The 14,845-nt window shown below is 35.5% G+C and overlaps 1 protein-coding gene across 1 annotated transcript in view; it reads right to left on the reverse strand.

Moving 5' to 3' along the window:
- Positions 1-14,845, reverse strand: part of niban2b (niban apoptosis regulator 2b) — a 54,887-nt gene that overhangs the window by 12,912 nt on the left and 27,130 nt on the right. Inside the window, exon 6 of the mRNA XM_042487875.2 lies at positions 899-1,014. Within this exon, the coding sequence (XP_042343809.2) occupies positions 899-1,014 (116 nt within the window). The remainder of the gene's footprint in view (positions 1-898; positions 1,015-14,845) is intronic.

Raw genomic sequence — 14,845 nt, forward strand, 5'->3', positions numbered from 1 at the left:
TTCAGATACAGACTATATTTGGATATCAACTAATAGCAATTTATATACACATGCACCTACTACATGTAGGTGCATGTGTATATAAATTCAAACTGTCAAAGTGATGAAATATTGACTATGTTGTCCTACAAATGTCTCAGATTTTGACAAACAACTGCTTTAACCGAACAGGCTGACTGTCTGACAAGGTTAGCTCCATGGAAAAAGACGCTCTCTGTTCAAAAGTCAATTCACTGAATTTTAGGGTGAGAAATTCACAGTAGCCAATCATTACTATATACTTGGAGGTTATCAATTTGCATGTCAGATTTTTTAGGGAGCCCTACAACCGTAAAGATGTATTTGGTGGTAAAAACAAAACAACATATTGGGGGAAAAAGGGCAAAGACGCTTTAAATGAAATGCAAAAAGAAAAGAAATACAAAATAAAGAATACAAAATACTGAAAGATGCTCACATGAAACAGACGAAGAAATACAAAGAACAGAATTCAAAAACTAAATGTAGAGAATATGACAGTTCTATAATTAACATGAATGATGTCTTTAATGTTAAGTCTTCATCGGTCTGTGCCAGCCAGAAAAACCTGTTCAGTGTCAGAGGTACAGAAACCGAGGCCAGACCCCACCTGTGCAGACCTTTAAATGACCACTCGGGGCTCACAAAGCATGAACAGGTGCTGAATGGAAACACTTTGCATAAAGTAGCCTAAACAGACTTACCATGTTTAGATGCAACCAAGAAACAAGGTCACTGGAGACTGGGCTGATATAATCGGATTATTGTAAGACCCTCTCATGTAAGATGTATACATTATACTGTATAACATCATTTTTAACTAGAAAAGATGAAACTGACTCCAGGCGTCAGCGGTAAATGTTACTGCTGCCATGCTTACCTGCGATGGTGCACCACACATCATCTCCCAGGTGCCGTAGTTCCCTTGAGCTTGGCGGTAGAGTCGCACTGCATCAGTGAAGGCTGGTGTTTGGACTTTATCCTCCTCTGACAAACCTAGGAATGGATTGTTGGTAGCTATTAGCAGTATAGCACGCTATCCATGTCAAAGTTTGAATTCAATTTTTTTTTAAAAAAGCTTAAAACAAAAGGCATTGAAATTCATTTTCATTATCATTACCAGACAGTATTTTAACATGTCAAGATAAGAGAAGCGCAGGTAAAATTATAAAATGCTCATTCGAAACGTATTGCGATTTTAATTTTTTTTTATTCTACAAGTAATGTGATTCAGTATTATGATTTATTGTGAATTTCCTTACTTTTTTAATACTAGACCATACACTCTTTCACACTACGAGTCACATTCACACACTCACACACACACATTCACACACTGGTGGCCGGGCCTAACGTATAAGGTACCACCCGCTACTCAGTTCTTAAACATTCACACACATTCATTGACTGCAATTTGGGTTTCAGTAGACATATTTCTTTTTTAATCTTTTTTTTGTTTTGGCTTTGTTTTCCTTTAAATAAATATGAGACTATGTTACTTAAAGATTACCAAAATAAAAAAGGACACATCTTTCCAGCTCTCCATTAAAAGTATATCCAATCCAGCATTGGAAAAATCAGTTTAAAAAGAATCCCCCACCCCTTATGTGTGTGTGTGTGTGTGCTGTTTTAGTTTTATTCTGGCAGTAGCTGACACTGGAATCCAGTAGTATGTGAGAAAAACAGGATCTCTAAAAAAAAGCAAAACTTTTCTACATTCTTTAAGTTGTCTGCCTTCCAAAGAAATCTGCTCAAAACCAGAAAAGCATGTTAACACTGTGCTCTGATAAATAAAACATGCAAAACCTTAAAATTCTGTTTAGCCTTTTGGACAGAGTGTGAGAACTCAAAATATGACAAAGCCAGGAAGTGTGTGTGTGTGTGTGTGTGTGTGTGTGTGTGTGTGTGTGTGTGTGCACTCGCGCATATATATAACAGGGAACATACTCATCGTTACACAGTCACCAACAGGGAACGGCAAAACTAACAGGGGACATTTTTTAAGTCCCCACTTGGACATGCTCTAAATCATCATAAAATCATGTGTTATGGCCTCTGGTGAAATTTTTCAGATTTTGCCAAGAGGGGACCAAAGTGTGTGTGAGTGTTTATATCCATATTCAGAGCTCTCCCTCCTGGTTGGAGCTGGTATTTGAACGACCCATTCACACACGTCGCTTTTAACACTCCTCTCCCCAGCAGCCTTTCAGACTGCAGATGGGCCGTTAAACAGGCTTTAGTAATGTTAATGTGGGTGACATGAAGGCCACAGAATGTAATGTATCAAATATGATACAAATAGCATGATAGGGTTAATAAAGACACCAGTCTCCTGAAAAGTGATTTGTTATTAGTCTTTGCATTAAAATTCAAGGCTTGGCTTTAGGTGATTTCATAAGTTTTAAGCTCTATACTGTATTAAAATAAAGGGCTACCCAGAAGGCAGGAGAGAAATCAGTATTTTAGAGCCTTAAAAAAAGCAAGAAAACTATAATCCAAGCAGAATAAACCTTTACATAAAATGATCAGCAGTAAGATTTTTTCTTTTTAGGTTTAATTATGTAAAATGATGTAACATCAGACCTTGACTAGACCTTTAAAGTTGTTCAGTCCCTGACGATACTGACCTGACCAGTTTTCACGAGCACTGAATGTCAATCAGTTTTTCAATATACTTCAATATACACTCTCAGTCTGTACGCATAGAAATGTAATTTGTTTGTGGGTGCACATTATAGAAAACATGTCCAAACATAGGATAATGCAACATGAGTCCACTGTTGGCTGGTACATAATGACAATTAGTTCCCTCTTGGATAGCATGGAGTGACGTTCACACTCCACCATGTAAAGAATAAATAAAATGAGATAGAGAAGACTTACACAAAAGAATCTCACCTAAATAATTCAAAATTATTCCTCAACTATGATTACAATGACTGTGATTATTATAATTATAACTAATATTTTATAACAAACTATAAAGGCTCAGTTTTAGTGGATGGCTTAACCATCTAGCTTGACACTGTTTTACAATACGGCTTCCCCAGAGGGCAAGGAAATATTTTTAAATCTAAAGAAAGGAGAAATAACAATAACAATAATAATAATAATAATAATAATAATAATAATAATAATAATAATAAGGGTAGGAAGAAAATGTGGAGAGAAAATACCAGCAAGATCTTTACTAATTTTAATGAATTGCTTAAATTAGTTTATTATCAGAATTTAACTTAACCTTGAGATTAGCTCAATCCTCCAAAACTCCCTTTGAGTTTTTGATGCACTAGAAGCACTAGATTTCTGTCAATCTTACAATGTACATATGTTTTTTTTCTCTATAATCACAGGAATGCATTTTATTTGCTGATCTACTCTACAGGCAAAAGAGGTCCACACTTGTGTAGTATAAAGCAACAGGGTCCACAGTTGGCTGGTACATAATGACACAAGTTACTTGTAAATATATCTAAACTAAATCATGTAATTTTTTTTGCTTCTAAAAGGATCTGTAAGTATGTATTTTTGTAACTGAATATAAAGGCTCAGCCGTTGTGGATGTCTTTACCATTTTATAGCTTGACACTGTGTTTAAAAGGGAGCTACCCCAGTCCATTCTTATTGTTAACTTTTCAAATACATTCCCTCTGTCAGTGCTTTTGGCATACCTGCATCAATCTGGATCATGGCAGGATGATGTGAGATGAGAACATAGCCGGACAGAGCCAGCAGCATTGTTATTATACGTCAGTAGACAGCCAGACAGCACGAGGCACATCTGCATACATCTTGCGTGGCTAGCATCACTTGAGAATATGGATGGACGTACTCAAAACTTCCATTTAACAGTTTTTACAAGCAAAAAAATGCCATGCAAGTTTTAGGTTTTATTTTTGAGGATTTAAAGTTTTTTCTATTGGGAAAAGAATATTAAAACAAAATGTTATTTTTTTTAAAAAAGGAATAAAGTTTCATCATCATTGAATGATGCCTTTTCAGAGCCAATATTTGCATAAAATGAAGCAAATAATTTAAAAATAGCTTTGCTGGTCCAAAGTCTTCTTTGTAAAACATCAGAGCCACTCAGAAATACTTAGAGGGCAACTGAGGAACTGAGTGGATTAGTTGTGGGCAGACATACAGTGAAAATCAGATTTTAACCGGTTTAAATAGTTAAGAATTCTGTATAGTTGCAGTGATTTGACAAAATTGCAGGGTCTCCCAGAATTCACAGGAATCAGCTGAATTTGGCATTTATTGTTATGGTTGAAATCCAATGTATGTGTGCCCATCTATAGGAATCCATTTTATTTGTCGCTCCACATTACAGAAAAGAGGTCCACACTTGAGTTGTATAAAGTGACATGAGTCCACTGTTGGCTGGTATATAATGACACAAGTTCCATCTTAGATATATAGTATAGAGTGACATTCCCATTTCAACATGGATAAATGACAAAGAATAGGAAAAAAAGAAGTTAGATGCATTATTGTTCAAAGAAAATAATCTTACAAAATGTAATAATAAAATTATTTATTTTTTAGGAAATTGGAGATAGAAATATCATTTTAGTTTTTTAGGTACATTGCTTTTTGAATCGTGCACCTGAATACGTTTTTGAGTTGCTGTTTAAGAGTGTGCTCCTTTTTACCTTGTGTTGAAAACACATTGACAACCCATCATGATATAAATGACTAGAGCAATCTTTAATGGTATTTATAATATGGGAGGTTTTGTGAGCAATCAGTTTGTCTCAGTTACAGGGATAAGTCAGTTAGAGGAATGATTAACCTCTGAAACCCTCTGTTCAACTGCTGAGATGAACTATTTCAAATTCTATAGGTTTTTGGCTGTACTTTTGGCTGTACTTTAACTTTAAATTCTAAAAAGGAAAGTCAGTCCACACTTTGTCCCTCTTGGCCTGTACAAAATGACACTTCTTGTTTTGTTTTGTTTTGTTTTGTTTTATATTTTCTCCAATGTTTTAAATTAATCTTAAATCTGCATTAGACAGACAAAATTGTATATACACATTACTAGATCTCAAGAAAACCAAAACAACTACAACTACTAAAACAACTAAAGAAATATAAAACAGCCAACAATACAAAAACTGCAGAACTAGGATCAAAATAGGATTCACTTTCAAGTAAAATAAAAAATAACGCTGAGAGATTTGGATTGGATTGTCTGCTGTGTACGACCTTTGAAGTCTTCTGTTGTAGGAGAGGGAACTGAGAGTTTTTAAATGGGTGTACTGGCATGCAAAATTACCAGCACATTTATGGATTGTGTCTTTAACAGAGGCTGACTACTCATTTTGTATTGGATTAAATGATTTGCCATCTCTCTGTGTGCATGCTGCAGTGACCAGAGGGACTTATTATTATTCAACACAGTTTTGGTTTATATGAAGAATTTCAAATTCCTTAAAGGGTTTTTAGTTTATGATGTAAGCATTAAACAATCCTCCACATTGACTGAGTGGAGTGTCCAGCACCCATGTGCCTTTAAGGTTGCCTCTGAGAAATGAGTGACTTGGAGAGGGTGAGGGGTCAGCGTGTGCAGCTCTGTGCCAGGCCTTGATTCTCTGCAGTGTGGGGTTGGTTTCTTTGTTGTTGACGATGGTCAATAGGCCATTCCACATTAACCTTCAGAGATGCTAATTTATATTAGCTAGAATGTTACATCCAACTCTGACTGCCTGAGACATGGGTCTGTCCCCTGTCCTGGGTTAAGCAAGTGGCACACAGTGCTTATTTTAGCTGGTACAACATCTCTGGATTATTGGGAAGAACATCCTAAAAGTTTACAGATTGGGCATATAATTCTCACTCAAATTCCCACTAGCTTGAATACTGATACAAAAGTAGTACTTTTTACTGGATAGTTAAATATTTGAACATATTTAATCACCTAATAATTACATGAATTTCATGGCAAACCATTGTGATGTTACATAGTTTATTGTGCCAAGTTAACATTTAATTGTTCTAATCATAATAAAAGGTTTGGTTTCAACTATAGGAGTAAAACAAAACTAAAGAGTAAGAGTGATCGTCTGATCATCATGTTAAACATATTCAGGAAACAGAAATAAAATGTCAGAATGCAACATTGAGCCAAAGAAAAAACATGGTGGATTATTGTAGTTTTGTAACATAGGTTTTGTTATTGATCTGTAATGTTGAATTTATGTAGTCCATTTTTCACCTCCTGAACCCTTTTCATTTGAGCTGCAGTGATATAAATTTAAAAGGTTTGGTCATAAATCAGTTTGAACTTATATATGAAAATAAATAGTTTTCTAACCTATAAAACATTTAATGGGGGCAAACGTGTATGCATGCTTAACACAGCGCTGAGAAACAAAGCATTTTTAAGTGACTGTAAGATTTAAAACAGCAAATGCAACTTTAAAATGGCCTCCCAAATAATATGTCAAGATCCACTACATGGTATTTTTTAACAGTTTAACAATATACCATCAGTAGTGTATCAGTGTATCAGCGTACCATCAGTAGTTGCAATTTATTTATTAGTTATCAAGTAGTATTGACAAAAGTGAAATTAACAGTCTGTTAACAGCCAGCTTAGGAAAGATGACACTGACATGTAAAATTACCAGCACATTTATGGAGCGAAATGCATCCCTAAAGGAGGTTAAATATTCATTTGTTTGTGAAAAAATTGTTGTTCATCTCTCTAAGATGTTAAACATTTGATTCAGTGGTGCTCTGCATTATTAAGTAAGCAATCACATGGTGTTATAGATATATTGTTAGATTTATGAGCCTTCAGTTGATGAAGTGGACAAAAATATGTAATTTCCTCTACACTGAAGAGGTGGAGTGACCAGCACCCATATGATTCTCAGATCCTAACTTTGAATGTTGAACAGTGGAGACTGCTGCCACTGAGAAGTGAGTGACCTGCAGTGAGTGAGGGGTTTGACTCTGTGCAAGTCAGTCTGTGAAAATCTGTCAGGCCTTGATTCCCTGCAGTGCGGGGATGGTTTCTTCTAGCTGACGATGGTCGTTAGCACATGACACATTGAGCTAAGGGGTTGCTAACTTCTCATATCCAAGATGCTGTATCTGATTTAGACTGACTGAAACGTGGCTTATTCCCCATCCTGGGTTTAACAAGTAGCACACACTGCTTATCTTGGTTAGTACAACATCCCTGGATTATTGGGAAGAACACCCTGAAATTGTACGGAGTAGGCATACAATTCTCCACTTTAATTCCCATTTTAAATACTGTTTTTTTTTTTTTCAAAACTTGTACTATTATGGATATTTAAGTAGTTGAACATATTCAGTTACCTAATGATTACATCTGTTATTTCATGACATACCATTTTGATGTTGCACAGGTTATTGCCTCAAGTTTACATTTCATTATTCTAATTATAATAAAAGGTTCTGTTTTAATTAAAGAGGTAAAACAATACTACAGAATTAGATACTCTGTAAAGCATCTACAAACATTATTTAGATAGTTAAAATGTTGTCAATGGTTATTGATTGTATGGAGTAAAACTAATTTGGCCCTTTTAAATGTTTTATAGGTGAGCTACATAAAGAGTACATGTTTGTGTCCTGATTGTGTGATTATCATTTTAAACACATATATGAACAGAAAGTCAATGTTGACATGCAACTTTGAGCCAAAGATAAATGTAGTGGGTTATTGTTGTTTTGCAACTTTTGTAACCTATTAAAAATTTAATGAAGGGCAAACATGTATGTATACCTTACAAAGTGCTTAGAAAGACATTATTTATTAAGTGACTCAAAAGATTTAAATAGCAACTGCAATTTTATAATGGTCTTCCAAATAGTATTTCAAGATCTGCTACATGGTATTTGTTAACAGTTTAACAGTTTATTACCATTAGCAGTTGCAACTTTATAGAAACCATCCAAACAATGTTTATAAACAGTTTTCAAACCAACTATTAATAGTTAACAAAGTGTTATAAATATTTGGTCTATCTATCCAAGAGATATTTATATTGTATAATTTACTTTTTTTGTTTTTACGAAGGTTTACAAATTAGTTGGAAACCATTAATACTTAGTTTATGTATTTATACAAGACTGTATAAGTCTTGGTATTTGACTAATAAAATAACAATCTATAACATTACTTATAATGGGTAAAGTTAATTAGTTATCATTTCTTCATTGTTTATCAAGGAGTATTGACAAAAGTATAATTAACAGTCAGTTAACAAATTATTAATGATGCCTATAATACAGTATTGCCAGCTTCAGAAAGATGATACCGACACGTAAAATTACCACATTTATGGAGTAAGATGCATCCCTAAAAGAGGCTGAGTATTCATATGTGTGAAAAAAAATGTTATTCATCTCTGTATGATCTATGTACATTTGATTCAATGGCTTTGTGCATTCTTTAGAAAGCAATCTGTCTTCATTACATTCACACACAGTTTTATAGATATATTTTTATATTTACTTGGCCTTCAGTTGATGAAGTGGACAAAAATATGTAATTTCTTCTACACTGAAGAGGTGGAGTGACCAGCACCCATATGATTCTCAGATCCTAACTTTGAGTGTTGAACAGTGGAGACTGCTGCCACTGAGAAGTGAGTGACCTGCAGTGGGTGAGGGGTTTGATTCTCTGCAAGTCAGCCTGTGAAAATCTGTCAGGCCTTGATTCCCTGCAGTGCGGGGGATGGTTTCTTCTAGCTGACGATGGTCGTTATGGTCGTGAGGACATTACACATTGGGCTTCAGGGTTGCTTACTTCTCATATCCTAGATGTTGTATCTGACTGAAACATTCCTGTGTTAAACAAGTGGATGTTGGGTAAGATAATGTTAAACTGTAAAGAGTAGAAATACAAGCAGAATTCCACATTTGTCGTCAATTGCACAATTGACTACAAGCTATTCAAAAAGGAGTTAAACATGTTTTTCACATGAAGAAACATCTGCTGGGAAGTGACATAATAACCACATGTATGTAATATCACTGAAATAATTGAAAGGTAATTATTTATTAAGTGGCCCTCTAAAGCAGTAGGGCATCTTGGCTCTCAGTGGCTCTGTTTGTCTGAATTTTTAACGCAATGGCCATCAGAAACACATTAACATTAGTTAAACTTTAAGTGCTAAAGAGTTGTTTCAGTTGACAACACTGGAATGTAAAGACCTGTAAAGCTGAGTGTCAATGTAAACTTATTTTAGCAATCTCACATGCCTTCATGCACACTCTCTGTGCCGCAGTGACAATGCTGTATACCAGCCCTGTATTTGCCAACTAATTTACAACTCTGTGTTACCAACTATAGTTATCAAAAACAACCAAAAAATAGATATAACAATAATAAAAACTTAGTTCTGGGTTGCACAAACCTCTTTGAATGGGGTCAACAGAAGATAACTAGTGAAGGCCCATTCATAGATGTGTATCCTGCTGTGATGGTTTTGAGATGAGGTGTTGGTGGCTCATCACCATTTCAATGCCCATCAAAAACACTAACATACCAGTTAAACTTTAAGTGCTAAAGAAAGGTTTTAGTTCACAATACTGGAATTTAAAGTCCTGTAAAGCTGAGTGTCATTGTGAACTTATCGTATTATTATATTATTTATTATGTGCCTTTCACTTCATGCACACTCTTTGTGCACTGTGACAATGCTGCATGCCAGTGTGTGTAGTATATGTTATAGACTGTAGTCATTAAAAACAAACATCTTTGAATGGGGTCTAGATTAGATAATGCTAAAATACACTTACAAACACAGCTGTTTCATCCATCACTAAAAAACTATTCATTTTGAACACAATGGAACACATTACAAAACAAGATATTTGGTGTTCAAATCCATTACCTATCATAATAGCATGAAAAGGAGCCTTGAGAAATACATAAAAGAGACAAGGCTAAAAACCAAAAATGAATGGCCATGACCTTTGACCCATAAAGCTGCACTGCATTAAATACCAACATGACTGAAGGATATCACAAAATGAGCTCGGGGACACTAAAAACCACTGACAGTGGACACAGTTTATCACTGTATCTATAAATGCAAATTAAGACTTAACTATGCAAAGTGAAAGCCAGATATCAGCAAAATCCAGAAACACTGCCAACTTCCCCGGACCTGAGCTCATCTGTCACGTCACAGTGAATATTAAGACAAGTTATAATTGTGTTCACATTATAGCCTTTATTTTAAAAGCTACAATGGCAACATTTCTGGTGCCAATTTACTTAACAATGAGATGCTTTACTGAATAGCTACATTTTTGTATTAGATATTTTCTCTTTACAAAATGCACCTTTCTATTTCTTTTTCATTAATCTATGGTGGAGTGTGAATATCACTCTGTCCTATCCAAAAGGGAACTTGTGTCATTATGTACCAGCCAACTTGGGACCACCGTCGCTTTATTCTATATGTGTGGCCCTTTTTCTGTAATGTTGATCAACAAAGAAAATGCATTCTTATGCATATAAATTGAAAGCACGCACATACATTGTAAAAGAGATCCTGTGCTTGTAATAACTCTTAATGGGAATTTCCAGTAAAAGTCTGATAATAAATCTATTTTATGATTAATCAGCAAATACTGTTGCTGACCTTTATATCGTTTTGGTCCTTTCTGGGAAACCCTTCATTGTAAAGGTGAACATCTAAAGTAGGAATTCCAGTATGTTTTTTCCATGGCCAAGGGATCAGCCAGTATGTGTGATATCTCTGATCTAGACACTAGAGAAAGAAGTCTCAGACTTGTAATGTCATGAAGTATAAAGTCTGGAGCTGCTCCTTCTGCTCATCGAGAGCCTAATTTTGGGGACCAACAGAATGTTTGTTATCCCTTAAACCCAAATGAACTTTATTATATTGGTGTTGTCAGTTCTGTAACAGAAAATGTTCCCATATACTTATAACATTGTTCTGGCTGTTCTCAGTGTCATCTAGAAAATCTTTCACAATTTCATATCAATGGAGCAACTCTACACTTTATATCACATGACATCACAAGCACTCCAGTTTTTGGATATGGGAGCGAGTTGCCCATGTTTACTAATGTTTTTAGACTGCCTTAGATCATAGAAATAATATGTATGTATTTTAGAAATGGGCATAATTTCCCATTAATACAGTATCAAGCCATAAAAAGGTTAAGCCAGCCACTAAAGTTGAGCCTTTATATTCTGTTACACAAACATACTAACAAATCATATTTGAAGAAGAAATGTAACATTATTCAGATGAGATTTTTTTCACAAGTATTATTAAATATGTTTGTATGTGCTTTACATGGTTGAGTGTGAATGTCACTCCGTGCTATCTAAGAAGGAACTTGTGACATTATGTACCAGCCAACAGTGGACTCATGTCATTATATCCTACTCAAGGGTGGACCTTCTTCTGTAATGTGCACCAACAAACAAGTTGCATTTCTTTAAGTACAGACTGAGAACACAAGTATATTGAAAACTTGATTGACATTCACTACTTGTGAAAACTGGTCAGGTAAGTATTTTGGAAATTGAACAATTTTAAAGGTCAAGTCAAAGTTTGATGTTACATAATTTTAATTTAAAACTCCTTTTTAGTTTTCTTACAAAAGGAAATGGAGTGTGGACATTTTTTACTGTTTAGAGTGCAAAGTTCAAAGAGTACAAACAGAAGTCGACTTATGAAGGCCCATTCATAGATGTGTATCCTGTTGTGATGGTTTTGAGATGAGTTGTTGGTGGCTCATCACCATTTCAATGCCCATCAAAAACACTAACATACCAGTTAAACTTTAAGTGCTAAAGAAAAGTTTCAGTTTACAATACTGGAATGTAAAGTCCTGTAAAGCTGAGTGTCATTGTGAACTTATCGTAACATTTATTATGTGCCTTTCACTTCACGCACACTCTCTGTGCACTGTCACAATGCTGCATGCCAGTGTGTGTAGTATGTGTTACAGACTGTAGTCATTAAAAAAACAAACATCTTTGAATGGGGTCTAGATTAGATAATGCTAAAATACACTAACAAACACAGGTGTTTCATCCATCACTGAAAAACTATTGTGAACACAAAGGAATACATTACAAAACAAGATATTTGCTGTTCAAATCCATTAACTATCTGCCATAATAGCATGAAAAGATTTAGAGAACCTTGAGAAATCTCTGCATAAAAGGGACAAGGCTAAAAACCAAAATGAATGGCCATGACCTTTGACCCATAAAGCTGCACTGCATTAAATACCAACATGATATCACAAAATGAGCTTGGGGACACTGAAAACCACTGACAGTGAACACAGTTCATCACTGCATCTATAAATGCAATTTAAGACTCTACTATGCTAAGTGAAAGCCAGATTCAACAAAATCCAGAAGCGCCACTGACTTCTCTGGACCTGAGCTCATCTGTCATGTCACAGTTTGATTTCTTTCTTTTGGAAGCAAACAGCTTTTAAGGATTAGTCACAGACTTGTGTTAAATCATTTTATAGTGATTAACTAATTAAAATAAATATATTATTTATTAAAATAAGTAATTATATTGCTGATCATTTTATGTATAATGTTACTCGTTTATAGATTTATTTTTCTGAATTTTTGGTGATACATTGGTAGTTACAATTGGTCTGGTCTAAATATACATATATATATATATATATATATATATATATATATATACATATATAAAACAAAGACAACAATAAAGTTATTAACAGTAAATAGTAAGATAAAACTGAATTCACAGGATTATGGGAGCCTTCTTTAAAAGATATACTTTGCTTTGGCAAGTATTATTTCTGTAATATTTATTATCACAAAAAATGTTGATATATTGCAAGCAATAAAGTTTACATACCCATTTTTAAAGATACAAATGAAGTTTTAGTGAAAAAGAAGCACTCTATAGGTGAGAGAACCAGGATAAACCAGTTTGACTGCAGTATATGGATGTCCCCCCTTTGATAGGCAGACGTCGCTCAAGGCTTCAGGTCCCCTCTTGGCAATTTCTTTAAAAAATTGTAAAAATCACATTTGCAGTAATATTGTGAAAGAAGACCTCAAAAGTAAATTTTCAATTCTAGTTTTGTATTTTTAAAATGACTGCTAATAAAGGTTCCCTCTTGGATAGTACACTTAGATAGTCCCCTATTATTCATGTTCGCATGTATGTGTGTGTGTGTGTGTGTGTGTGTGTGTGTGTGTTTGTGGGGGGAGGGCAGTGATGGGACCAGAGCTCCTGGTAGAAGCAGAAACAGGAAGTCTCAAGACCCTCTCGAAGAGGGGGGGGGGGGTTATGTTTTTACTTAGCCCCCGATGAGTGAGGGGATTTCAGACAAAACTGGGATTTCTAGTCTCTTCTTCTAGTTTGACAATCCACAAAATTGACATAATTTACCCCTTTTAGATATGGCTAAGGCTTCTTGCAAGCCTAACTTGAGCTTGCATAAAACCACCTTTCAATGTAACTCATACCAAATGACTGGTATTAACTCTTAACACTTGTGATATTTTTTGGTTTTCGTGTGAAATGTCTTAAACCTCATGCAGACTGTGAGATTTTTGCAATCTTATAAATTTAGTGCAGCCACACTTCGTGACATGGATCTCAATAAACTTGGCTACAACATCAAGCTTGATGTATGAGGACTGTGCTATGACATCACCTACTGAATTTCAAGCTATGGCCTACATTTATCGGCGTCAATACGCAAGAACAAAATGTGTGTGTCATCCATCTACACCGCTGTAGTGGTAAGAGAGAAATGTACACAAATGAATCACAATAACACAACAATTCAGCTTCACGTAAATATGCTGAGTTAGAGCCACTGGTCAATTATGTTTCATCCAGTGCATATGCCAGTGGGGTAGCAGCGGACAATTCGGAAAATGTCCTTGCCACTCCCTGCTGCTGTCCCTTCTAGGGTGTTGAGCCCTAAAAACTGCCACTGCATCACAGCCTCAACCAGTAGCTTGACTTCTCAGCCTCCTCTGCCATATCTTTAATCGCCCTCTCAGAGTACTTTAGTTGCCGGTATACTTTCCTCTCACAGGATAGTAAGTTCAGTGATGAAGACCGTCTTTGCAGCTGCAGACCACATCATAACATTACTTGTTTGTGTGATCTTAAAACCAGCTGCCTTTCCAAGTCAAAATGCATTTCCTAGTCTTTCTGGGGGTAAGCAGAGATTTTGGCTTTCCTATTACTGGCTTCCATTGGTTGACAAAGGGAATGAGCGTTCGATGAAAGAACCCTCTGTGTGTAGAAGAATTACTTGTTGACCTGAGGTGAGACTGGTGTACCCACACCTTGTTGTGGCTGTTAAAAAGCTGTAGCTGTTAAAAAGTCGGCGCAGGTCCGTGAGGCACACATCTGTGTAGCACACAGAGAACATTTAAAGTCACTGAGCTGTTTGTGTGTTATGCAGTTGGACTGTGTCACAGCTCAGACATCAGGCTCATGTATTGGTTGTTTCCTCTTTCTAGACCCCTCACAGCTGCTGCCCTCACAACTCACACAGGTGTCCAATCAATACTGCACTGCAGAGACTTCAAGCAGCTAATAAAATCTGCTTCTGAGAGGAGAAAATCTGAAAATCGGTAACACTTTCTATAAAGACCACATCTATAATGCATTATAAAGGCATTCATAGTGAATTATAATGTATTCACAATGCTTTATGAATACACTCATAAAACACACAGTGCTTACTGATGCACTATCAACAGTCATAAAACATTATAGATGTGACTTATAATTTGTTTAAGTATCAAGGGTCTTATGTATGCTCTTGACTTGTG

The sequence above is a fragment of the Plectropomus leopardus genome, chromosome 4 (assembly GCF_026936395.1).
Source record: "Plectropomus leopardus strain MGB_pleo_1.0 chromosome 4, ASM2693639v1, whole genome shotgun sequence".
Taxonomy (NCBI): domain Eukaryota; kingdom Metazoa; phylum Chordata; class Actinopteri; order Perciformes; family Serranidae; genus Plectropomus; species Plectropomus leopardus.